The 27,035-nt window shown below is 42.8% G+C and overlaps 1 protein-coding gene across 50 annotated transcripts in view; it reads right to left on the bottom strand.

Moving 5' to 3' along the window:
* Positions 1-4,257: 4,257 nt before the first annotated feature.
* ST3GAL4 (ST3 beta-galactoside alpha-2,3-sialyltransferase 4) overlaps positions 4,258-27,035 on the bottom strand; it is a 152,042-nt gene continuing 129,264 nt past the window's right edge. For 23 of the 50 annotated variants that reach the window (XM_087939064.1, XM_087939067.1, XM_087939047.1 and 20 more), the window contains 9 exons: positions 25,292-25,361; positions 23,999-24,079; positions 23,727-23,824; positions 18,042-18,102; positions 14,559-14,654; positions 13,484-13,673; positions 10,623-10,766; positions 6,980-7,123; positions 4,258-6,093 (listed from right to left, as the gene is read on the bottom strand). In XM_087939064.1, the coding sequence (XP_087795190.1) occupies positions 6,007-6,093; positions 6,980-7,123; positions 10,623-10,766; positions 13,484-13,673; positions 14,559-14,654; positions 18,042-18,102; positions 23,727-23,824; positions 23,999-24,079; positions 25,292-25,361 (971 nt within the window). In that variant the 3' untranslated portion in view covers positions 4,258-6,006. Of the gene's footprint in view, positions 6,094-6,979; positions 7,124-10,622; positions 10,767-13,483; positions 13,674-14,558; positions 14,655-18,041; positions 18,103-23,726; positions 23,825-23,998; positions 24,080-25,279; positions 25,362-27,035 lie in introns of all 50 variants that reach the window. The other 27 variants (XM_087939059.1, XM_087939061.1, XM_087939036.1 and 24 more) reach the window with 3 other exon arrangements.

Genomic DNA, 27,035 nt, shown 5'->3' with positions numbered 1-27,035 from the left:
GCTCCTCTCCAGCATGGAAGAATGGAAGTAGAGCAAGAATAACAAGTGGTTTCTGCCCAGGTGCTCAATGTCAACCATTTAAGGGTAGGCCAGGTGAGAAACACAACTCCATCAGAGATCCTAAACTCTACTTTATCAATTTAGGCTACTGCAGAATCTTGAAAGCCCAATAGTTTTTTTCTCCTCCACAAAGGTATCAAAGAGGGTCAAGGCAGGAAAATCCTGAGTTTCTTTCTCACCCTTTCCTGATGACCAGGCTTAGATTTACTAAGAGTTGCTACATATTTTATTCTGGAACAAGCCAGAAATTTCCCAAAAGAGACCTTGGAAGGGACTATAAGTCGAACTGAGACCTTGCAGTGCAACCTCTCTCCTAACATACATGCTCACATACACTTAGGCTGCCAAAATAGCCACCATGTTTATTTTTACACTGTGTACTAAATCACACAAGATCACAAACGTGGCAAGAGAGTATATTATTTTGAAATAAAGCCTCATAAACCTGGGCATTTTCTAGATGTATGAAATGTGATATGTCATAAAAATGTTTAAAGTGTCTGTGTTTCTGTGTGTTCCACTTTATTTACTGAGATCCAACATTTTTTTTTTTCTGGTAGCATCTCAGAAACAATTACTTCGGTTTCCCACCCAGTCAATCATCTATTCCATTTCCACAGGATTTGCTAAAATCTAATGCAGGTTTTTTCATCTGTGATATGAAAGAAAAAGAGTGCATACATTTGTCCTAACAGTGGAAACAATGGAAATAATTGTATGTCTCTTTTAGTCAATTTTCCACTGTGGTTCTCTTTAACTGAGAATTTTCCACTGTGGTTGTGTAGCCAGGTAGCCAGATTTGTCTAAGGCACAGAAGAAAAAAGATGCATTTATCTGGCATATCTTTAGGAAAACATTTCACAAGAATTCTGCCACAAAATTTGAATCTGTGAAAGATAAAAGACCTGATGGGATCATAATATTTCTTCTCTAGCAATGGTTATAATGGTCCCAAAACTCATAAATACAAAAAGGTATATTTTGTGATGTCTCCAGAGAAGTGTGTGAAAGAGATCTAAACATATCTTGGAGTATGTTTGTCAACTCATTGGCAACTTTAAGACCTGTGGAGATCAACTCCCAGAATTCCCCAGCCAACCATGCTCCCAAAATTCTTCAACCAGCGTGTTGGCTGGGGAATTCTGGGAGTTGAAGTCCACAGGTCTCAAACTTGACACAGTTGAAAAACATTGCCTAGGGGCTTTCTCCCTTTCTTGGCTGGGGTATCAACTACACAATGTGCTTTCAGCAGAACCAAAATTACTCAGCCACAAGGCCCTCGAGAAACAGCTGTTTAAGCTGCTTCCCAAGTCCTTTTTAAATACATTTTATGGTATTTATCTGCTAGTAGAAATCAGCAGGGTCTTTAATTAGGAGTGTAGGCTCATCATTGGTTGTTCTTTTTTTAACATAGTGAAGCACTATCATAAAAGTAATTAAAATAATCACCTCTGCTGAGTTTCGATTAAAAAAAAAACACTGGAGATTAATTGAACCACCCTCCAATTACAGGCAAAAGAACAAAAATGGAGAAAGGGGACAGTCATGTTTTAAAGCGCCAAAAACCTCTTTTAAAAAAGAGCACCAGTACCCTTGACTTCATCTCCAAGGCTTACCTCCTGATATGTCATCAGCAAGAATTGCCTTCTCCTTCATCAGTTTCTTCTGTGCGAGTTTAGACGAGTGTTTCCCAACATTTGGCATCTTTAAGATGGACGGACTTCAAATCCCAGAATTGCCCAGCAGCAAAGCTAACTGTTGAATTCTGGGAGTTGAAGTCCACTTACAGCTGGCAGGGGAAATCTGGGAATTGAAGTCCACCCATCTTAAATTTATGTAGGTTGAGAAACACTGACTTAAGACTTTCTAAAAATGGACTGATCCAGACATGGATGGAACAAATGGTGGGAGAGTGTATTCCATTTAAGCCAGAATTTTTTCTCCTAGGAATAATACCAGAAGGATTTAATTTCTCTAATAGTATACGTGTTGACGGAGGCTATAATAATATATGCACACTACTGGAAGAAGGAAAGCATACAGCCAGAAACAGAGATAATAAGGAAAATTATGGCCTGTGCAGAATTGGAGAGATTAACCCTAGACTTAAAAAAAAACAAGGGGGAATTTGAGTACTAGGAAACGTGGAATAAATCAGTGATTGCACACAAGAAGGCAAGGTTGGAACATAAGTAGCTAAGACGATTAGAATAATTAGTAAACTATGTTTCAGGCAAAGAGGATTGTAAATAGTGAAGTAACATTTATATAGGTATAACAATTGTAATGCCAGAACGGCTGTGCCGTGTTTCTAATAATTAAAATAAAATAAAAAATAAAAAAAGAGCAGCTTCAGAAGAAAACAGACTGGCTACATGCTACGATGCTTTTCCAAAACAGACTGAAAGGATATGAAGGAAGACACCCAACAAGGTGTCACAAGGACAGAATTTAAGAAATGTGAGTTGGCTCCAAGCGACAAACAATTATAACTTCTTTTTAGGCTGCAGTAAAGTTGCCAAGTGAATATTCTAACAGATTCTCTGCCTATTCAGCTGGTATTGGCCAGTTGCTTACATAGCTTTCCCAAACTAGAGGCCAGTAATTTTTTTCAGTTGATCTCCTCTTAGTAAGCTTCAAATAGATCCAAGAGAATTTTCCTGTTTTAGTATCATAATGAGCAAACTTTGCTCCAGATGTTCTCCTTGCTTCTCTACAACTTCAACATAGGGGAAATAAAACATTGTTTCTTCCCTGCTGGGAAATGAACTATAGTGAAAGTAAAATTCTCAGCCCCTCTAACTGATGGTCCAACTTCTCCATTACATGGAGTGATGCAGTCACAACTGACCCACAAGGAAAATTTCATAGGCAATAAACATCTTATTTTGCAAAGATGTATGTCCATATATAGTTATTGTCAGTCCTTCAAGATACACCAGGCTGGGAAACCACATGCTAATATTACTTTTGTTATAAGATTATAGTAACAGAATTTTTCAAATCCAAATGTGTTTTCCCCTTAGGGAACTTTTTAGGGAGGGTCTTGTCTGAGACGTCTTTCCCAGGTTATGCTCTGATCCAGATTCAAATTTATTTCATCCTATTTTCTTCCTCCTGTTCATCCAAGCTATTCCTTTTGTCCATGACAACTGTGAGCATGCTACCTTTTTCTCCTGAAGGAAAGGTACAATAACAGTGTAACAGCATTGGAATGGGCCTTTGAGGTCTTCTAGTCCACCCCCTGCTCAAGCAGGAGATACTACACCGTTCTGGGAAAATGGCTGTCCAATCTTTTCTTGATGGAGCACTTGCAACTTCAGGAGGCAAGCCATTCTGATGATGGATTGTTCTCACTTATCAGGAAATTTCTCCTTAGTTGGAGAAAATTTACCTCTAGGCTGGATCTCTTTGATAAGCTTCCATCCATTACCTCTTGCCTTCAGGTGCTTTAGAGAATAGGTTGAATAGGTAGCCCCTCTTCTCTGTAGTAGCCCCACAAATATTGGAAGACTTAGAGGTGGTATATTCAGCAGGTTCCGACCAGTTCTGGAGAAACGTTAGCGGACATTTTGAGCAGTTCAGAGAACCAGCATCTAACATCTCTGACTGGAGATTTTATAGTATCCTTCCCCTGCCACGCCCACAGAACCGGTAGTAAAACAAATTGAATCCCACCCCTGGGAAGACTGTTATCATGTCACCCCTAGTCCTATGGAATTGAATTGGCATCCTTTAGTCTCAAGAGCCGATGGTATCGTGCTATGAAACTGGTAAGTGACACTTCCCGTGTTGTTTCAATGCTGTATGCAAAGCTGGAGTGCAAAGCACGAGGCCTGGATAATTTAATATGGAGGATAAACTGTTACCTGAGCAGCAGATGCCCCCTCTCCATGTCACTGAAGTAGTCCAATAGGATGGCACAGCCGAAATAAGGGGGGGAGGAGGAGAGGAGAGGAGAGAGAGAGAGAGAGAGAGAGAGAGAGAGAAAGAAAGAAAGAAAGAAAGAAAGAAAGAAAGAAAGAAAGAAAGAAAGAAAGAAAGAAAGAAAGAAAGAAAGAAAGAAAGAAAGAAAGAAAGAAAGAGGGAGAGAGAGAGGGAGAGAGAGAGAGAGAGAGAGAGAAAGAGGCAGAGAAAGAGATTCTATATATTTCTATAGAATATAAATGTAACAAACGAACACACTTCATAACGGGCTATTTTAAATTAAATTTATTAAATTACTTAACACTGCTGTAATTGCTTGGCCAGGAAAGACACTTCCAACATTTCCTTGTGGGATTCAATGCCCCCTCTCTCCCCAGAACCCCCATTTAATAAGCAACCCCTCCTTCCTCCCGGTTTCCAAAGGAGGAATCTGGAAACCTCTCTCATCTGTCCAGTCCATGGGCAGTCCTTCGGAGCAATCCACCTTCTTAGTGATGGATCGGATGGCCTCAGCCGCTGGGAGTTTGCATCGCCAGCAGGCCCCCTCAAAAGCCGGGCACTTGCGAAGATGGCTAAGGCACGTTTGGCTGCACAAGTACATGGAAGTTGGTCTCGTGGTCTTGTACCTTCACGTGGTCGATTCCCTCTCGAGGGAGAAACAGAAGGTTGCCAGGTTTCCAATATTCAATCGGACAAGTGCACTTAATATGATCAGCCGTAAATACACTTTGACCCCACATTAGAGATTAAAGGAGAAGAAGAGAATATACCCAATCCTAACCAGACTGGCACATCTGAAATGTCTGGACCCCTCCTTGCCCTCCCCTGCCTCTATGAAAAGGCAACTTACTTCAAAACGACCCCTACTTTTAGGCCCCTGAGATTAGCCTTCGTCCTAAAGGACAACCCCCTTCCGCTTCCTAACCGTCAGGCAAAAGTGCTGTGCAACTTCGGGTTCTGCCCATTTCCTTCCCCGTACAGAGGATATACCCCCTTTTTCTTCTTCTCTTGCCTTTCCTGCCCTTCCTTTCCTGCTTAACTTTGGCCAGGATAGTTCTTGTGCGTTGTCGGTCGTTTCCGGTGGTCATCGCCACTTGATGGGAAGGAAAGAAATCTATTCCATACATTTAAGAACAGAGATGAAGCTTAGTCGGGCACACGCACGTCCTTCACAGAAGGATTTCTTTTCCACACTTTGCGCCGGGGGAAATAAAATAAAAATAAACATCCATTCAACTACTATTTTAGGTATAAAAACTACCAGCAAATACTGTTGGGTATTCTCCTTTCCAGCATAGTCTCTAAAACTAACCAATCAGATGAGAGAGGAGTACACTTCACTCTCTCCGCTACCATCCTTGATCGTATCCTCCTGGGCGCTCTTAACGGGAGAATTGCTCAGGGACTTAAACCAACCTACTTTGTCTCATCTTCATCTAAACAGGGAAACAGGGTGGCAGATAACTAATAATCCTTCATTCAAGTTGCCTCTTGCCTGTTAGGTAACATCCAATACGATAAATAAAACAACGAACAACCACCCATCTACTGGTTTGCAGAGGAAGGGAGAAATGATTAATGAAAACCACTTTATGGGACGATCACTTTATCAGCGTGGGAAACTCTGTTGGTATCTTCTTGGAGGCCCGTCGTTCCAAAGTTGCCTCTGGTGAAATGCAGGAACATTTCTCAGTTGGACGCCAAAGGAAATTCTGCAACCGCCCAAGTGAAGAAGATTCGGTAGTGGGCAGTGCCCAACAAGGAAGAAAGACTCCGACTGATGGTGTCCCCCAGGTTCTCTACAGGACTGCTTCTACCCCTAGCTGCCAACACATTTCGAAGCCGTACACTTCCACCCAGCCTGATCCCCACTTGCAGGGAACTGCATGGCCTCTGCAATCAGTCAGCATTGGAATGGAAGGGACGGCTGTTGTGTTAGAAAAGGGCCAGCCACAAAGGGCTTTGTCCTGCTGGCACGAAGCTCAGCTCCACGTGAACATAAAGGCTGTCCATCTTACATCAGAAGTAAGTGAGGTTCTTGACGAGTCCCAATTCAAGCATCTGTTTTATTGCTAATGCCTCGTGGGAGACATTGTGCCCTGAAGACTGTGGAGCAAGATAAGAGAAAATCTATTAGTAGAAACAGCAGGCTGGGGTGTGGTTTTTAATGGATTTACAATATTGATACACTAGTTCTACACCCATGCGTCGCTACAAAACTATGTGGTCAGGCTTAGTTTTGGGGGAGGAAAATAAGGGGAAAAATTCTGCTTACTAGCATCCATCAGTATTCATCTGGCTAATGTCCTGTCAGTGTGTGAGAGAGAGTTGAGGGCTGTTTGGAAACTGAAGCAGTATTTGTGAGCAAAATGGAGATGGAAAGGAGCCTGGGCGTGGCTTAGCTCAACTGTTTTGTACTAAAGCTGCTTGGTGCTGTGAAACTAAAACTGAAACTGAAGCTCCTCTCCTCTGCTTGTGTTTTGCATTTGGAACAGATTTCTTTTCAGGTGGGGAGAACTCCTTATCATGTGTTAATAATAATATAGGAAATACTTAATGCCCTGATGGTCATTTCGAAAAATCCTTTCTTAGTGAGCACCTAGAAGCCAAGAGGAACCTACGTGCCAAATTTCAAGTTTGTTGGCTTTATGGTTCTGGAGACTTTGTGATGATACATGAGTGGTATTTTGTTTTTTTATATATATAAAAAGCCTGACTCACAGACGAACACAATACAGAAGCCTGATGATGGCAGAAGAGATTCTGCCGAAACGTTACTACAACTATATATTCTAAAGCCGGTACCTATAGTTTCTCTGTTCAGTTAAACTCGGGTTGACACTATATTGGCCATCTCATGCAAAAGAGCTATGTATGTGGACAAAAAGCTAATTTGTCCCTTGATCTATTAAACAAAGGTACGAAACCTGAATTGTGTCAGGTTGAATAGTTCCCTATCTTCATTAGAAGAGAAGAGAGGAGGGTTACTCACAGCCATAGATTTCACCGTAATTTGCTCGTAGTAGTGAATACTCTGCTTCTTGTCATCTGAGCTGGGATATCCAAAGCCAGCAATATCTACCACATCGCAAAAGTGCAAAGCAAGGGTGATAGCCACTAATCCTGTCGTTGGTTTCTAGAGTAAAAGACGTGCAATAATTGATACCAGTACTTCTGTACACGGCAGCCTGGCTTCACTTAAGACTTTAGAATGATCCACGGGGACTCCTCAACTTCCAACAGTTCATTTAGTAATCTGTTCATTTCGTAAGTGTGACAAGCAGATGTAAGCCACTTCCTAAGGCACTGAAAAAAGTGATTTACTTTTTCACACTTACGACCAACCGTTGCAGCATCCCCATGGTCCAAATTGGCAACTGACTCGTATTTATGTCGGCTGCAGTGACCCTGGGGTCATATGATCACTTAACAATTGTAGCAAGAAAAGTTTAACATGGGGCAAAGCTAATTTAACAAGTTGTCTCACTTAGCAACATAAATTTTGGGCTCAGTTGTGGTGGTAACCCCAGATAAATTGTGTAGCAAAATAGTTTATTTTTATTAGAAACATTACATCAGGTGTCTTCAAACTTGGCAACTTTAAGAGTTGTGGACTTCTGCATTACATAAAAGCAGCCTTCAGTTCATTACTAAAACAGATAATAAAAGATAATCAGAGTCTAAACCCCTGCCCAAGTGAGAGACCCTACATCATTTCTGACAAATGGCAGTCCAATCTCTTCTTGAAAGTCTCAATGCTGACGCTCCCACAACTTTGGAAGGCAGCTTCTTTTCCATTGGTTGATTGTTCTCACTGTCAGAAAGTTTCTCCTAATTTCCAGGTTAAATCTCTCCTTGTTCAGTTTCCATCCATTATTCCTTGTCTGGCCTTCGGGTGCCTTGGAAAATAGCTTGACCCCTCCCTCTCCGTGGCAACCCCTCAAATATAGTAACACTGCTATCCTGTCTCCCCTGGTCCTTCTCTTCTCTAGACTAGCCAAGCCCAGTTCCTGTATAACCATTCTTCATATGTTTTAGTCTGCAGTCATCCTGGTTGCTCTTCTCTGTACTTTTTCTAGAGTCTTTTTTATAATGTGATGACTAAAACTGGGTGCAGTATTCTAGGTGTAGTCTTACTAAGGCTTTATAGAGTGGTGTTAGTACCTCAATTTTATCTTGATTGTATCCTTCTGTTAATGCAATTTAGGATTGCATTGGCTTTTTTGGCAGCTGCTGCACACTGCTAGCTCATATTTAGCTGGTTGATCTGTCCTTTTTTAAAAGGCAAATGGTCAATATTTATAACAATATCCACCTTTTTATTTTGAGATCAATTTTAGGAGGTAGCATGAGACAGAGTGACTAATACAAGATTTTCCAGTAAGTCTTATGGCTAAGAAGAGATGTTAATCTCCCTGAATCTCTTTGGATAAAGAAAAGCTGATCATGGCAACCTAACCCAAATTAGTTATTTGCTAAGCTTAATGTCATTTTGTTTCTGTTATTTATAGGAGAAATGACTAAGCGTGGGATGAAAAGTTTGGTGTTGAAATGTTTTACTTTTAAAGCCTAATATATTCTCAAAGAGATTCTTTCATTTTTAACCAGGAGTTTAGAAAGTGACTTGTTTAAAAAAAATGAAATGAATAGATGGATTATCAGGATGTGTTTTTACAGTGGAGTTACAGTATCCCGAAGACAATGTAGTTATGTAACACCTGGCAGAAGATTTCCTCCTAAACGTTTAAGTTTCAGTCAAGCTTCAACGTGACTGAAGGAGTCACGTTCATGAAAAAATAAAAATTAAGACGTAGTAGGAGGGAGCAATCCTAAGATTTTCAATCAAGTGGTAAAAGGGGAATAACCACAGCTTGGCAAACCTATCTGGAATAAACGCCTTTGCAGTCTAGAAGCTGCCAGCCTGGGGACAAAAAAAAGTAAACATTGCACCCCAAAAAGCCAAGGTTATCTTTTCAAATAAGATGAATCAAAGCTGAAATTCTTTTTGAGGGAATATGTGACGGTTATAAAACAGGTCGTCCCATGACCGATCTGGTTTTACAACTTTTTTTTACAGCATCTTTTAAAGCAAAAGCTGTAATTTAGTGAACCACTTGTATGGTATTAGGTCGGTTTTGATGAAAACTGGAAGCAAATGCTGGTTTTTGGCAAAAACTTCGTATAAAATGCAGTCGTGTGCTTCTAGAAACAGATGGGGACTTCCAGAAATGAAAGCTTTTCTACAAAACAGCTCTTCAAATATATCAAAGAACCAAGTGATGAAGAACCGAGAGACTTGTCCCAAAAGTGCTTTTTCAAAAAGCGATGGGATTTTGTTTTTTTCCTTGAAGACATTTCGCTCCTCATCCAAGAAGCTTCTTCAGTTCTGAATAATGAACTGAAGAAGCTTCTTGGATGAGAAGGGAAACGTCTTCAAGGAAAAACAAAGCCTTTTGAAAAACGGAGATTCTCAGTCATCCAAGACATGTTGTCCCAAAGGTGCTTTATTTTCCAAAAGGCCACAGGACTTTGTTTTTTCTTGAAGATGTTTCCCTTCTCATCCAAGAAGCTTCTTCAGCTCATTATTCAAATGATTAAAAATCTCCACAGACATTAAACCAAAAGACTTCTTCAGTCAGCCAACTACGCACGCTGATACCTGTTGGACTGTCTTCCTTCTCAAAGCCTAGAAATTTCTGTGGAGATGTAGTTTAGATATATGATGCAAAGAGATAACCAAGGAGAATGAGTAGTTTACGGAGGAGAGGTTAATCCAAGCTGTTTTCTGCTGTCCACGTACACACGGATTGGGTATTATTGCTACCCTGAACCAATGTGCTACTCTTTTTACTACCAGTGTGAAGTTGTGAAGACCCTTGAAATTCAATTAAAAGTCATCCATGTCAGGAAGATATGTGAACCCAAGCTATTCAGACTGATCAAAGAAGTGTAATACAGGTAATCCTTGATTTACGACTGGTCACTTAATGATTGTTCAAAGTTACAACAGCCCTCCCCAGAGCTACTTATGACCTATTTTAAAAGTTATGTCAGCCGAGCACATGAGAGATTGGCAACTGGGTCATCTTTACAGCCATTTACTGTGTGCTTGCAATCAGGTTGAACACAATTTGCAATTTATTTTTTACAGTTACAATGTTTACTTCTGATTTCTGGCAAAAAAAAAAAAAACCATCAAGGAAAATAGATTTGCTCAACCATCAAGTTTGCTTTATGACTGTCATATCTCCTTTAACAACAACAACAACCCCTTCACTTTAACAACCACCCCAAAAAGAGGTCAAAAAAATCTGGTCCAGTTACATGATACCCCAATTTACAGCTGCCGTGATTTATGACTGTAAATCAGGACTCAATTATGATAATAAATCAAGGATTATCTATTGTTCCACAACTTAGTGATATTCCCAATTTTAAGCGTCTATGGGGAAAAAAGTAAAGTCCAGTTACCCTTTTGGGATCCCAATTTTAAGAATATCCAAAAGCGAGAAAAAGGCTGTTGGCTTCAAATCAGGTATTTGAATATCCATCTCTTCATTGCTTATACTCATAACCTCTAATTCGTTCTCTCTTTCTCTGCTACCCACACACGTACATACGCTTGTCTCTCTTACCTCTTTAAGCTTCCACAAGTGTTTTATTGGGAGCTTAAGCACTTTAGCAGCTGCAACCTCCATGAAATATGGGTTCAGAATTCGTACTTGCTTGGGATTTGCATCCCAAATTAATGGAGGCTGTTTCCAGAAACCCTTGCGAATCTGGAGACAAAGCAGACACAGGGAAATTAGTCACGCACGCTTTATTTCCAAATGCAACATCAAAGCATAAAGAGTCTAACCTGGTTAAATAGAGAGAGAGAGAAAAGAAAAGTAATGTCAAAAAGACTTACAACCACAATTGAGCCCAACATTTATGTGGCTAAGTGAGACTCATTTGTTAAGGGAGTTCTGTCCTATTTTACGACTTTTCTTGCCAAGTTTGTTAAGTGAATCGCTTGCAGCTCTTAAATTAGTAGCACGATTGTTGAGTGAATCTGGCTTCCCCATTGACCTTCTTGTCAGAAGGCTGAAAAAGGGAATTGTCTGACCTAGGGCACCGCAATAAACGGCTAAAGTGAGTCGGTTGTCAAGCATCCAAATATAAGTCACGGGGGATGCTGCAGTGGTCATAAGTGTGAAAAATGTTAATAAGTCACTTTTTTTCAGTGCCACTGTAACTTCGAATGGTCACTAAGTGAACTCCTGTAAATTGAGGACTGGATTACAGATTAACAGAGTTGGGAGAGACCTTGTAGGTCATCTAGTCCAACCCCCCCACCAAAGCAGGAGACCCTACACCAGTTCCCGTAACCGTTCTTCATATGTTTCGGTCTCCAGTCCCCTCATCATCCTGGTTGCTCTTCTCTGTACTGCTAGTCTCAACATCTTTTTTATAATGTGGTGAACAAAACTGGATGCAGTACTCTAGGTGTGGTCTTACTAAGACTTTATAGAGTGGGATTAGTACCTCACCTGACTATCTGTACTTCTCCAATTTTAGGAGAAGCATTTTGGTGTTTCATTTGGACATTTGATCTCCCCTGTTTGGTTTCTCATCTTCTCCACAGTTTGTCATTAAAATTGCTCAAATCCTACAGAATGAATGTTCTACTGACTGGTGTTGTGATGCTATTAACCGTCCAAGGCAGACCAAACAGGAAACCAGAAACACGTGAGCTACAATTACTTGTATTGTAAGGTTACAGAATCAGGATTTGCAACTTTGAGTATACCTCTCCCCTACTTCTCTTTACATGTAGTTCTCAATGAAGTCTGTCCATCACAGTCATAAGCTGTGATGAGTTATAAAACAGGTCACCCCATGACCGACCTTGGTTTTACCATCTTTCTTACAGCATCTGTTAAGCAAACACCAGCAGTCATTAAGGAACATAGATAAAGAAAATCAACAAAGATAAAGTCACGTTTTCTCCCAGCAGCTGCCGTTCTCAGCATCATTTCTTTTAAACTCTCATCCCCAGGTGGGGCTAATGAAGGGAATCAGGGCCCTTTCCTCCCCCATAAGCCACACAACCCACGTTGCTCTCTTCTCTGTTCCTCCCTGCGTGCCCGAGGATGAAGAGGGAGTTGGACCTGGGTCTTCCTCTGAACTCCCTCTCCCTTGTTCTACCTCTCCCCTGCTCTGCCCAGCCGGACTTTGCCCGTCGCCAGTTTCCTCCATAGCCAACGGAGCCACACTCCAACTCCCTGTCAGCTGTTTATTTTCATCCTCGGATTCAGACTTCAACAGGGACACTGAATGTCAGCCGCTTGTTGGCTGGCCCACATTTATAGCTGGTTACATGACTGCATTTTTTGAAGTTTTAGCCAAAAACAAAACAAAACACCAAAACAACCCAGCATTTTCTTTCAATTTTCAACAAAACGGATCTATAGCAAACGTGACTTTATCTTTGTTGATTTTCTTTATCTCTTGTCCTGGCGTCATCTGGAATTCTTGCTTCTGCGCTGCTAGAATAATTACTTCATTTTGCCTTGATTGGACTTATAGACACAGTTTTTGTTGACCATGTTTTGGACTTGATTCTCTGCAGCCAAAGGCTGTTCCTGGGAGAGTTTTTCTCCAGTCAGAAAGTAACCAGGGCACTGGGGGCAAAGTTGGAGCTAATAAAGGGACTTCTACTGATTATCTGACTGTGTTGCCTTTGTGCCACGCTCCAGGTCATCACATTCAGTCATGTAACCGTGGAGGGAGGGGCAACTGCTGGAACTTCAGAACCGGGTTGTAAGTAGCTCCAGGGAGGCCCCTTGTAACTTCAAATGGTCACTCAGCAACCGGTCGTAAATTGAGGACCACCTCTATCTTGATGAAAAGTAGGGTAGGTCTTATGTGAAAGCATTCTCCAATTTCCTTTCTGTCTTGGACTCATATTTCTTTTCTTGGACAATTATCTTTATTTGACAGCTCTTCTTCCTGTTCCTTGGGGTTTATTTCTTCTCCTTTCTTCAATTGCACAGGACCAAGTGAAGCAGTGCTGTTTCTACCATTCTAACAACGGATGGAAACTAATCGAAGAGAGAAGCAAGCTGGAGTTAAGGAGAAACTTCCTAATGGTTGTGGGTGCTTCATCACTGGGAGGTTTTGAAGAAGAGACTGGATAGTCATTTGTCTGAAATGGTATAGGTCTTTTGCTTGAGCAGAGGGCTGGACTAGATGACCTTCAAGGTCCCTTCCAGCTCTTTTCTGATTCCGATTGACAAGCAAGGAAATTAGGTAAAGAAAATAGATCTCATCCACATCTAGCAAATGAGCTTGGTTACGCCAGACCAAAATCCGGCGTCCCAAGCTCAACCCCGCAAACAAATCATGATTCTGCTTTGGAGGTGGGACGAAAAGAGCTTCCAAATCAGTGTATTTGTGGGCAGGTGGATCCTTTCCCAAAACGAACTACAAAAAAGAAAGGCTAACTGCTTACTCTCTTCTTGTCATGGAGAATTGTCTCCATCCACATAAAATCCATGGGTTTGAATGCCACCAGCACCAGCAACGTGTTCGGGTTGTTGTCGGTCTGAGGGTTGAAGTGTGCTGACTCGGGGTAGAAAAGACGCATGGTAGTTTTGGTGCCCACGTCACGCTCGTAACCGTGGACGGGCGCGTTGTTCAGCCTGGAGAGAGGAAGAGAAAACAAGATACGCGATGGCAGGGAAGATGCCAGAACAGCAGCCGATGTGGGCAAAGGAATAGCAATAGCACTTAGACTTATATACTGCTTCACAGTGCTTTACAGCACTCTCTATGTGGTTTACATAATCAGTATCTTGCCCCCAACAATTTGGGGTCCTCATTTTACCGATCTCAGAAGGATGGAAGGCTGAGTCAACCTTGAGCCTGTCAGAATTGAACTGCTGGCAGCTGGCAGAGCCTGCAATACTGTATTTTAACCAATATATACCAAGGAAGGAAGGAGGGAGGGAGGGAGGAAGGGAGGAGGGGGGAGGGGAAGGGAGGGGAAGGAAGGAAGGAAGGAAGGAAGGAAGGAAGGAAGGAAGGAAGGAAGGAAGGAAGGAAGGAAGGAAGGAAGGAAGGGCAACAGCATTAGCAATAGCACTTAAACTTATATACTGCTCCACAGTGCTTCATAGCCCTCTCTACATGATTTACGGAGCCAGCCTCTTGCCCCCAACAATCTGGGTCCTCATTTTACCCACCTCAGAAGGATGGAAGGCTGAGTCAACCTTGAGCCTGGTGAGATTTGAACTGCCAAATTGCTGGCAGCCAGCAGTCAGCTGAAGTAGCCTGCAGTATTGCACTCCAACCACTGGGCCACTGTGGCTTTTGTCATTTCAAGCAAACAAATGGTTCTAAGTCAAGTACTACCTGAACGTTGGCAGAAACAGCATCCCAGCATCAGGTATTCCAACGTGGAAACCAAAGATATACCCTAATATGTTCAGGTCCAAGTTTTTCCCAAGTTGAGTGATTTTTCTGGCCCACTGTGATATACATGGAAATGACACAGACAAACACCCGTCCCTTCTGCTTCTCGATACCTGATCACAATATCGTATTTGTTAATGACTTCTCCAATGGAGCTGTTCCTCAACCGGTAGCCGTTCCCAACTACTGCACATCGTCGGCACTTCAAGCTGCAAGACAGGCAAAAAAGACTTTTAACGCACCGCACACATCACCCTGCTCCAGTGCATAGCCCTCACTGCCGAGGGCCATGAAGCAATGCGGGCCCCTCGGGAACCTCTAGATCAGGGTCCCCAAACATGGCAAGTTTAAGACTTGTGGACTTCAACTCCCAGAATTCTCCAGCCAGCATATTCTCCAATTCTGGGAGTTGAAGTCCACAGGCCTTAAGGTTGCCACGTTTGGAGAGCTCTGCTCTAGATAGATAGTCCTGGAGTTACGACGGCAAGTAGGACTGGGATGGCTGTAACTAATCAGTGTGATAGTAAGACATGATGTCACAGGTTCTTTTAGGCAGCTAAAGCTCCAGAGGGCCAAACATGCTCCCTTGGCCTTTAGGCAACCCACAGCCAAGCACATAATGGGTGGTAGCCACATTTCCTACGCACACACACTTTCCCCGGAACTGTTACTATATAGTACTATTTTACACCAATGTGTGAGCCCTACAATTAAAGAACTGTAAGGTAAAGGTAAAGTTTCTCCTCACACATATGTGTTAGTCATTTCCAGCTCTAGGGGGCGGTGCTCATACCCGTTACAAAGCCGAAGAGCCAGCGCTGTCCGAAGATGTCTCTGTGGTCATGTGGCTGCCACGACTAAACGCCAAAGGCGCACGGAGCTCTGTTACCTTCCCACCAAAGGTGATTCCTATTTTTCTACTTGCACGTTTCATGTGCTTTTGGACTGCTAGGTTGGCAGAAGCTGGGACAAGTAACGGGAGCTCGCTCTGTTACACGGCGCTAGGGATTCGAATCGCCGAGCTGCCGACCTTTCTAACCGAACAAACTCAATGTCTTAGCCACTGAGTCACCGCATCCCTTTTTGAAGAACGCAACAGAAATCATCTTCCTCTCTCACTCCTTGAACACCTTCAGCACACCTTCAACACACACCATACCCAAATGTCTCAAAGGTGCTTTTTTGAAGAGGCAACTGACTTCCTGGTTTTTCTTGGAAGACCTTTCACTTCTCATCCAAGAAGCTTCTTCAGCTCTGACAGGATGGTGGGGAATGGAAGGACCATCCGATCAGAGCTGAAGAAGCTTCTTGGATGAGAAGTGAAAGGTCTTCCAAGAAAAACCAGGAAGTCCAGCTGCCTCATGTAAAACAGCACAACCATGACCTGGATGACAGACAATCTCCAGACACACCCATGTGTTTTTTATTGCTGCTGGTTGCTGGGCAGCTGGGACGGCTCAGGGAGAGGTCTTAAAAGGGGCAGGGCACTGTCAGCCCAGGAGCTAACCAGCTTTCAGGCAGCTTGTCCTATTGTGCATGACCACACTGCTTAGCAATGGGGATCCGGGCAGTTGTCCTGATCTAAAGTTGTGCAAATGGGAAGTATTGAGAATTAATTAATTAAATTCGTACCCTATTTGGCCAAGTGTGATTAGACACCCAAGAAGTTCAGAAACTCTTCAGCACACATGCAAAGCAGCAGAATAATAATGGCAGACATAATAATAACAGAGAGCAAAGGATAATGGAATGGAATGTGGTATAATGTAATAATACAACAAACATAATAAAGATAAGATAACATAATGTAAGATAAGATGATCGGATAAGAAGAAGGACAATTAATAGTACTACAGCCATACTAGATAGGTAAAGGCACATAGACGTTGGACAGCATTGTGAGAATTCCAGGTGAGGAGCAAACAGGGGCCATGGGGAGGGGGAGCGAGAGGGCGAGGGCGAGGACAGGAAGTGGTGCTACGGGCTTCTTACAGGCAAGCTCAGAGCCACGGGAAGCGGTTTAACAAGCGGTTGGCGCCTAGTCATGCAGAAAGCAGAAGTGCCTAAATAAAAAAAGAAAGCAGGGAGGGGAAATTAAGCAAGAAGCAGAAAGGAATGGATAGAGGAAGTCCTCAAACTTACAATCACTTGTTTAGTGACCAATGTTTCCACGGCACCGAAAGAAGTGACTTAAAACTAGCCATCGCACCAGAGGTGGTTCTGACCAGTTCTGGAGAACCGGTAGTGGAAATTTTGAGTAGTTCGGAGAACCCGCAAATCCCACCTCTGACTGGCCCCGCCCCCATCTCTTCTCTGCCTCCCATTGAGTCCCAGCTGATCGGCTGGGTCTCCTTTTGTTACCTGGCACAGGAGAACGGAGCTGGAAAGCAGGTTAGCGGGGTGGGGATTTTGGAGTAACCTTCCCCTGCCACGTCCACCAAAGCCAAGTCCACCAAGCCAAGCCCACCAAACCATGCCCACCAAGCCACGCCCACAGAACTAGTAGTAAAAAAATTTGAATTCCACTACTGGCCCTGCCCCCATCTCTTCTCTGCCTCCCTGAGTCCCAGCTGATCGGCTGGGTCTCCTTTTGTTACCCTGCACAGGAGAACAGAGCTGGAAGCGGGTTGATGGGGGGGGAGGATGGGGTTTGCAGCCTTCCCTGCCGCCACCATGCCACCCCTGCCCGCCTTTCCTCCCCCATAGAATCACGCCATTCCCGTCTCTCCCTTATTCTCTCCTCCTTGCGTGCCCTAGGATGGAGATGGGATGGGCCTGGTTCTCCCTCTGAGCGCCCAGCCGGCCTCTGCCCTTCCCCAGCCTCCTCTACAACCTCCTGAGCCACACTCCCACTCCCTGTTGGCTGTTCCTCCTCTCCCTCGGAGTCAGTCTCTAACAGGGGCAAGTCCTTTTGGAAGTCTTCCATGAAAATCAAACTTCCCGACCCTTTAAGGCTATTAGAATAGTTCATGTATTTGGCTCTGGCTAGTCGAAAGAAAAGAAGAATTAGGGGCAACATGATAGCAGGATTCCAGTATTTTGAGGGGCTGCCACAAAGAAGAGGGGGGTCAAATTATTCTCCAAAGCACCAGAAGGCAAGATGAGAAACATTGGATGGAAACTAATCAAGGAGAGAAGCAACCTGGAATTAAGGAGAAACTTCCTAATAGTGAGGACAATTAGCCAGTGGAACAGCTTCCCACCAGAAATCGTGGGTGCTCCATCACTGGAGGTTTTTAAGAGGAGACTGGACAGTCACTTGTCTGAAATAGTATAGGTTCTCCTGCCTGGCAAGCAGGGGGCTGGACTAGAAGACCTCCAAGGTCCCTTCCAGCTTCATTGTATTCTAAATTCTAAATGTTCTTTATATATTAAGTTGAAATTCTGTAATGAAAGAAATGTGTATATAGAAAGATGATAACGAAATGTGGAAGATGTCTTGACGTTGATATAACGATGTATAACGTTTTATTTTATGTTTTTAAATTTTGAAAACTAAATAACATTTACTAAATTAAAAAAAAGAAAGAAAGAAATTGGAAATTTCCAAAGTGCTTCAAATCTAAGAAAGAGAAAAACGGGTGAATTGGTATTACCTTTGAAAGTTTTCAGGGAGAGAGTAAGTCGTGATTGCTAGAAGACGTAGGAGAATGTCCTCTGCAGAGCAAACGACAAGGGCAATCAAGTAAGCCGGTTAAGTTAATGTACACATTAGTAACAACAGAAAAGTACGGGCCAACTTGCCACACTGCCAACTCAAAATTCACCACGGCCAACTCACCGGGGCCAGCATACCACAGTACAACTCGCCATGGGAAAATTCAACTACTTTATTGATTTTCTGAAAAAGAAAGGTAGTCCTCAACTTACAACAGTTCATTTAGGGGCCACTCAAAGTTACAACGGCACTGAAAAAAGTGAGCCATAACCATTTTTCACTCTTACGACCTTTGCAGGATCCTCCCATGGTCACGTGATCAAAATTCAGGGGATTGGCAACTGACTCATATTTATGACGGTTGCAGTGTCCCCGGAGTCACATGATCCCCTTTTATGACCTTCTGACAAGCAAAGTCTATGGGTTCACTTAACAACCGGGTTACTAACTTAACAATTGCAGTGTGTTCACTTAACAACTATGGCAAGAAAGGTCATAAAATGGGGCAAAGCTCTCTTAGCGAATGTCTCACATAGCAACAGAAATGTTGGCCACAATTCTGTCATAAGTCAAGGACAACCCGTAATTAAAATATTATTTAAATTTTTGTCGTTCACACGTCGTTCTGTCCCTCCTTTTGCATCCTTTCTTTTGAAATGATTTTATTTCACCATTTCTTTGATATTATGTTACTTTTGTCCTATGGCGAGTTGGCTGTGGCGAATTGGTCGTGATGAGTTGGCCATGGCAAGTTGTCCTACAAACAAAATAACCAAATTCACAAAGAGGCACCCTAAAAGAGTCAGCAAGTTCATCGACTTGAGTTGATTGATTTAATTCCTCATACCTGTCAAGATCCTGCCTTTGGATCTGCACTATTTTTATCTTGAAAGTACTTAAGTTAATTAATCTGATAAGATTAATTGTTCAGAAATCTAATCTCCTCTTTGTGAATACAGTTATTTCTCCCATTAACTCCCATTTCTCTCCCATTAACTCCCATTTCTCCCACACTCTAACTGCTCAACAATCTGGTCCAGATAACGCAAGTATCAGCATCAAGATGGATGGTTTCTAAATATTTAGTTTTTAGATTTTCTCTTTTTTGGAAAACGGAAAACACTTTCCTCTGCCTCAGTTTTGCAACTCTTGCAAATTTTCCCCAATTCTTTTCAAGAAATATATTTGAACTCTTAAATTCGTAGCCCATTTGCAAGATACCTACTTCTTTTGTAATCAATCTTAACACATATTATTTAAAATACATTCCCTATATATATTTTCCTTCTCAAACTGAGTTCACCAAAAATAGATTTTGTAAACGCAGCTATGTATTTTTTCCAGATTCTTCTCGTTTTCTTTACGTGCTTAAATGTGTATTCATGGCTCTTTCAATGTAGGTTTATATAAGGCTCTCCAATATAGCATTTCCTGCCTGAGGAAGGGGTTGGACTAGAAGACCTCCACGGTCCCTTACAATGTTGTTATTTTGATATTCACTGTTTCCCTTCACCAAAATGCCCATTAATCTGGAACTTCTTAAATATTTATATTGAGAAAACGATAACAAATATCTCCTTAAACACGTTGCAGTCGACTTTGCTGAAATACAGGCTGAACGTCCGAACTTGCTTGGTCCCCCGCTTTCTTTGAGTGGCATAAATCTCAAGGTAACCTTATCACTTCCGACCAAAGGTTTGAATTTAACAATCAGGTTTTTCCTGGTAATCAAGCAGCCAAGGACAGCTGCTTCTATTGTTCCTTTTTTTTAATTTCTGGAAGATGAAAACACCATCAAGGTAATAAGAATAAATTACATGTCTTTTCTTAACAGGTTTTTTTCTCTCTCCAAAGGTCTGGTATTTAATGTATTTAAAACAGGGGTCCCAAACTCAATTTACCTGGGGGCCGCTGGAGGCAGAGCCGCACTGCAGACGTCATTTCCGCCCGGCTTCTACTTGTCAGCGGCTCCTGGTTTTGCCTTTCCCTTCCCAAGGCAACGCGGGACTGGAGCCGCGCGGAGCTGCGCCAGTGGTAGCAACTCCTGACTGCCCCAGCCAGACACCTGAGCGGAGCCCAGGCGGAACTGCCTGTTGCTGCTGCGGGTGTCTGGCTGCCCAAGTAAAGAACCACACCGGCTCAGGGAAACTGTGAGGAGCAAGAGGGGAAGCCGGACCATTGGAGAAGCGGAGCAAAGCCGGAGATTAGTAGCTGCCTCTTTCGGCGCAGAGAGCTTCCCCCAACCAGCCGGCTGGTCTCCTCCTCCTCGGCCATACAGAACAAACAGGCAGAGAAGGAGGAGAGCAGCTGGCCAGTTGGGGGAGGCTTCTTGTGCTGCGAAAGAGGCGGCTAATGATCTCCGGCTTTGCTCCGCTTCTCCAATATCCAGCGCCACCCTGTTCTATGTGCTGGCTGCTCGGACTTGCCGGGCCCGAATGTCAGCCACGACGAGGAACGGCGGCCGGGACTTCCTTCAGAGGTTCATTTCTCCCTGCGGGCCGCACTAATATTATACTTTCATCTCATGGTGGGGGCCACAGGATATCGTCCTGCGGGCCACAATTGGCCCACGGGCCGCGAGTTTGAGACCCCTGATTTAAAAAGAGATTTGTGCTACTAAATAATGTAATAAAATAAAATAAAGTTCAGCTTTTCAAAACACATTACATGCAGTATTATTGCATTGGATATTTAAGATAAACACTAGGTAATCCATAAAGAAATAAAGGGAAGACTCCTGATTAATAAGTAGAATCCAATAAATTTGCAACACAATAGACTTTTCATTAAATGGCTTTTGTATACAATGGCAGTACTGTCTTACACAAACAGAAACAAAGATTAGGAAATATATGCCATTCCTTGAACTGTGTTTAGGTTTTTTAGTCTGTCTCTTCCTGGACAAATAAGTAAATTGAATATATGTCACTTTTGAGTAACCATCTCAGTGATGTAGCATATATCTCAGTCTGGGGAAGTTGGGGACAAAATAATTTCCTTTGTTTTCTATTCATGGTTGACATACCAACTAAGGACAACTTTATTTTGGATCCATTCATGTGCAGTAAAAGTTTCATCTAGTGCATTACCGTCCACTGAACCTGTGGTCTATTAAGAGCAAAACCAATGAAGTTAGAAGTGTCACATGGTTGAAATAATTAATGTGGAGATTTCTTTTAAATGGACGGACGTGATTTCACGGTAGATAATAGTGGAATCATTAACAAAATCATACAATGACAAAATCACCCAGCTATATAAATTCTGTCCTGAGATTAAAAAAAAGTATTTTTAGAGAGGCTAGCTTTGGAGCAGAAAAAGAGATCCATAGACATTAGACTCCAGATCATAACCATAACAATATTAGTGAAGGAACTTAAATAACTGTTCCTGAATTTATTTATTTTTTAAAAAATCTTTTCTGGCTCAAAGGTATTTTAAGCTCGTATCATAATGAGAGAGTGGATACCTTTGAGTCAAGCTTGATTCCTGGCAACTGTTCACTGGAAGCAGGTGTGGATGCCTGAGGTCTCGGAGACCGAGGACTCAGATGAGGGGCCCGCGTGTGATGCAGGGGTGGGACCAGGACCATCAGGGAGTGGAAGGCTGCCTTTGGAGATTGTGGAGGCTGGCAGCAGTGATGAAGAGGACCCCGAGGAGCCTGTGCCCAGTGCGTGTGCGTGCAGGGCTGCTTGAAGGAAAGAGCAGCTGCAGCAGCACAGGTGACTCGGGAGTAAGGCTGCAAGGTAATGGGCCCTCCCTTAAGTGATAAAAGCCAGCTGAGAAACCGGAGTTCTTTGCAGGAAGCAAAGAAGTTTTTGCACTTCAAGCCTTGTGGAAGTTCAGACTATCTTGGTTTGTATTTGAATATTTCTTGGCAACTTAATCTAGTGCTTTTGGCAGCCTTGCACAACCTTGGCAAGGGTCATTCTTATCAGAGACAATTAGTTTTAATAGCCTTTTAACCATGAATTAACAGAATTCGCAGAGAAGCATTAAAAGTTTTTGCTTTTAATCTCTGTTTGGTGTTTGTTTAGTTGGAACAAGGTTTGGGTCAGAACAACAACTGCCTGGATAAATCCCTACAGCAGGGGTCTCAAACTTGATTTCATTGAGGGCAGCATCAGGGTTCTGTTTGATCTTGGGAGGGCTGGGAGGTCAGCTCGAAGTCATTCATGTCAGGGCACTTATGGTGGCCCGAGTGCTCTTGCCAGCAAATATGGGCTCTTGAGCTCCATTTTTGGCTGAGACTCTGGCAAAACTTTGCCAGTGAAAACAGAGCTCGGAGGTGGGGGCACACACAACCCTTCTGAGCTCCATTTTCACTGGCAGAGGCACCATGAGCCGGTCCTTTGCTGTTTCCAGGGTGACCCCGTGAGCCAGATCTAAGCACCACAAGCCTTGAGTTTGTTCTTGGTAAGGTGTTGAAAGTGATTTGCTATTCCCTTCTTCCTAGAGTTGAGTATGTGTGGCTGGTCAAAGTCACTCAATGAGAGCGTGCACAGGAAGAGAAGAGAAGAGAAGAGAAGAGAAGAGAAGAGAAGAGAAGAGAAGAGAAGAGAGAGAGAAGAGAAGAGAAGAGAAGAGAGAAGAGGAGAGAGAGAGAGGAGAGGGAGAGGAGAGGAGAGAGGAGAGAGGAGAGGAGAGGAGGAGAGGAAGAGAAGAGAAGAAGAGAAGAGAAGAGAAGAGAAGAGAAGAGAAGAGAAGAGAAGAGAAGAGAAGAGAAGAGAAGAGAAGATAATCCTTTACTGGCCAAGTGTGATTTGACACACAAGGAATTTGTCTTGGTGCAAATGCTCTAAGTATACATAAAAGAAAAGTTACATTTGTCAAGAATCATCAGGGACAACACTTAATGATAGTCATAGGACACAATAAGCAATCAAATCATACTAGGAAACAGTCAATATAAATCGTAAGGATAAAAGCAACAAAGCTATAGTCACACAGTCACCAGTGGGAGGGGATGGGTGTTAAGGAGTGATGAGAAGATTAATAGTAATAGTAGTGCAGACTTTGTAAATAGTTGAACAGTGTTGAGGGAATTATTTGTTTAGCAGAGTGATGGCGTTCGGCAAAAAAACTGTCCTTGTGTCTAGTTGTTCTGGTATGCAAGGGTCCATAACTATCTTTTTCTTCCTCCACTTCTATCCTTCTTTTTCAATGCAGAGCAAGTCTAATCTGATTGCAGTAACTTGTGAATACCAAACGAACCTAGCTAGAGTAAGCAGTGGAGATCCCATGAAACAATTTGATTAATGTCCTGTCACATAGCTCTTGGGTGTGCAATCTGAAAAGAAGGATGTCAAATGAAACTCAGAGGGAGGGGCAGGGAAGCTACAAAATTCTGGATCTGCCTGGAGATCACTGGGAGATGATAGGGTGGATCTTGGAGAAATTTAGAGGAGAATAAAGTTGCTAAAAAAAACACCACCACATATTCTGCATCAGATTCAGGCATCTCGGGCAAATGAAATTTAAAAGATTGGGCCATAAACCCAACAAATCCATTAGCAAAGAAGGATGGAAATTGTCCAAGGAAACCAGACTCAAGACTCAATGAAAATAGAAGCTTTATGATAAGAAGGAGGGAGGAAGAGAAGGAGACGTATAGTTTGCTTACCTGTTCCTTTTGTCCCATAAGGCAGTTCATATAGGGAAGGGGTCTTCACCCAGAAATAATCCTTTAGGTGTAAAAACAGTGGAGGTTCCCGTGTGTAACTGAAGTTAAGGAAGAAAAGATGATGATATGATTCTAGAGGCTTCTCTACTTTATCTTTCCTTTCTTATTTAGCGATACTTCCTTATCCCACCACATTCCTTCCCCTCTGAAGTACAAGAAAATTAAATAGAAAAGAACTGTTCTTCAAGCAAACAACCAGCCCTGTTACTCACTTTGGTATCAATTGTGCGGCTTTCTTTTCTACCTCTTTGAAAGGGCAGGTCATCTTTTCATCTTGGAAGTGGAAATCAAAACTGCAAGACAAATGGCAAGGAGGAGGAAAGTGATATCATTGGAGTTGTTAATCACAGTTGTCAAACTCAAGGCCCGTGGGGTGCTTAGGCAGGGCCGCCTGCGGTGCCTCTGCCAGCGAAAATGGGCTCCCAATCTCCGTTTTCAGCTAAGGCGGCTTCCTGCAATGCTCTGCCAGCAAAAACGGAGCTCAGGAGGGCTGCATGTCAGCTCCATTTTCATTGGCAGAAGATTGCAGGAAGCCACCCCAGCTGAAAACCGAGATTGGGAGTCTCTTTTTGTTGGCAGAGCACTAGGACCACCACAAACATCCTTGACACGAGTAATGTCAAGCTGGCCAACCCTGATGCAGCCCTCTATCAAATCATAAAACATTTTTATGCCTGTTTTCAAGTTGCCAAAAACAGGGAAGTGGGGCAATCTGAAGGAGCAGTAAGGCAGTAAAACCAGAAGTACATTCCACCATTATCTTAAAAAGATTGTAGAAGACTATGTGATTGATGACACCCAGCCCATGAACGTGCTTCATTGGAGAATCTGATTTATGATACAGTTATAAGTCTGAACACCATCAGCCTTGGAAGCTTCCTAGGTATGAGCTTCTATGCTGAGGGACCTTGAGCCAGCCACTTTCTCTCAGCCCAATCTACCTCATAGTAGTTATTGGGGTATAGTAGGGAGGAATGCTATATATTTTGCCTCGAGCCAGTAAGTATTGTATATACACAATATATCTTAAACTGTCTACCGTGGACCTCACCCCATTCCTAAGAGGTCCTTAAAGCGGGGTGTGTATAAGCGCACCAGCGTGCCTATTGTCCCTGTCCTACGGTTCCCATTCATCTGTATTTACTTTCTTTGGTTATGTTTATGTTCATACCTATATTTGTTATCTTATACATGTTTGACAAATAAACAAATAAATAAATATAAGTCTCCACTTTCATGCTGTATTAAAAAAATGGACCAATAAATAATAAGGATTCAAAACAGAAATCTTAATTATGCATCTTTCTCTTTCCCTCCCTCCTCTCTCTCTCTCTCTCTCTCTCTCTCTGTATGCCTCAAACAGGCTCAAAAATTCTGAAAAATGACTTCTAATTAGTGTTGTCCATCTAATTAACCTATCCAAGAAAGGAGACAGAGCAAAGAATAATGAATTTCCTATAATCCTTTTTTTTTTTTTTAAGAAATACACTCACAGAGGTATGTACCTTTCTTCCCGGGATATTGTATACCACACCATCAGCAGAAATACAGCCAATAGTCCAAGTATCTTCCATCCTGAGTAAAGAAAAAAGTAGTCAAAGTGTTAAGCCCAAGTCCTTCAACAGGGGAATCTTTCAACCTTAAAATACTCCAAAATATGGAAGAGAGGGGAGAGTTGGTTTAATAAATTTGAATGAATGAATGAATGAACGAGAGTAGACAGGATTTTTCAATATTCAGAACACTAATGCTTTCCATTAAAACAAGAACCAATTCACAAATTAAAAATAATACATTTCCCCCAAAATACGACCTACTCTGAAAGTAAATCCTTGCTTGATTTTTACATGTTTTTACAAGCCCTACCCCCCAAAATAAGCCCTAATTAAGATCCTGCCCACTCCAGTGTGCACCAGTAAAAATTAAGCTAGGGGGAGGATGAGGGGGAGGGGTGGAGCTGCCCTACTACTTACCTTTGGACAGTTGTAGCCAGGCCTTGCACACCCCAACACCTGCCTTACCAGCCCATTTCTTCTGCAGCCAGCAAGGCTGGCAAGACTTTCCTGAAGGCCTCTGTAGCGGATAACACAGCTCCAGATCAATCTGGAGATCTGTTATCGGCTGCAGAGGCTTTCAGGAAAGCCTTGCCGGCCGCAGGAAAAGAAGTTCCTGAAGGCCTCTGACAGCGAAAAGGAGGGCAGGCCGACGTGTGCAAGTAAGGTTTGTCAGTGGATGACATCCACCCAAAAATAAGACCTGGTGCCTTTTTTTGTGGCAATATGACAGGGATTCAAATATTTTTACCACCGGTTTGGTGGGCGTGGCTTGGTGAGTGTGCTTTGCCCAAGTGCACGTACTTGCGCGCGCGCGTGTACCAAATACACATTTTGTGCAGGCGTAGAGGCGTTTGCGCAGGCTCAGTGGCGTTCTTCTATGCCAAGCAAAGCAGCTGCGCTTCAAATTCAGAGGATAAAAGTGAGTATGGGAGCCCAGGTGGGCAGGTGGGCAGGTGGGCCCAACAGCAGAGCAGTGAAGAGAGCCAGTTGAGTCTCCGCTGCTCTTCGCTCCTAGTGGCTTGGTAGAACCGGACTGAACTGGCAGAATACCACCACTGAGACAGGATCTTATTTTCAGGAAAACATGGGTAGGTATTGGGAAAGAGATCAACAGTCATGGAATTTAGAAGCTTCTGCTAACTCTATGTTCCTAGCACCTGATACTCTTTCTGCACCTTTGAATGCCATTATGTATAAAAATAGGTAGCTCAAACCAGCAAAAGAAACCTTACTTCCAACTTGGCTTGTTGTAATCAAGGCCAAACGTAATGTAGATTGCAGGCAAAACAATGCCTTACTAAGGAAAACAGCATAGTCTTTGACTTATAACAGTTCATTCAGTGACTGTTTGAAGTTACAACAACCCTGGGAAAAATGACTTTTTCCCACTTACGACGGTGGCAGCCTCCCCATGGTCATGTGAACAAAATTCAGGCGCTTGGCAACGGATTCGTATTTATGATGGTTGCCGTGTCCTGGGATCATGTGATTTCTCTTTTTGTGACTGTCTGAACAAGCCAAGTCAGTGGGGAAGCCAGGTTCTGTTACTAACTTAACAACAGAGTGATCCATTTAAGGCCCATGGCAAGCAAAGCTCACTTAACAACTGTGTCCCTTAGCAATGGAAATGTTGGGCTCAGTTGTTGTCATAAGTCAAGGACTACTTCTATCGCATTCTTTCTGCTGTGTGCAC

The sequence above is a fragment of the Pseudonaja textilis genome, chromosome 9 (assembly GCF_049901715.1).
Source record: "Pseudonaja textilis isolate UNSWEBS1 chromosome 9, rPseTex1.2, whole genome shotgun sequence".
In the NCBI taxonomy this organism is placed as follows: Eukaryota; Metazoa; Chordata; class Lepidosauria; order Squamata; family Elapidae; genus Pseudonaja; species Pseudonaja textilis.
The sequence above is the reverse complement of the archived record's forward strand: the minus strand, read 5'-3'. Positions and strand labels throughout refer to the sequence as shown.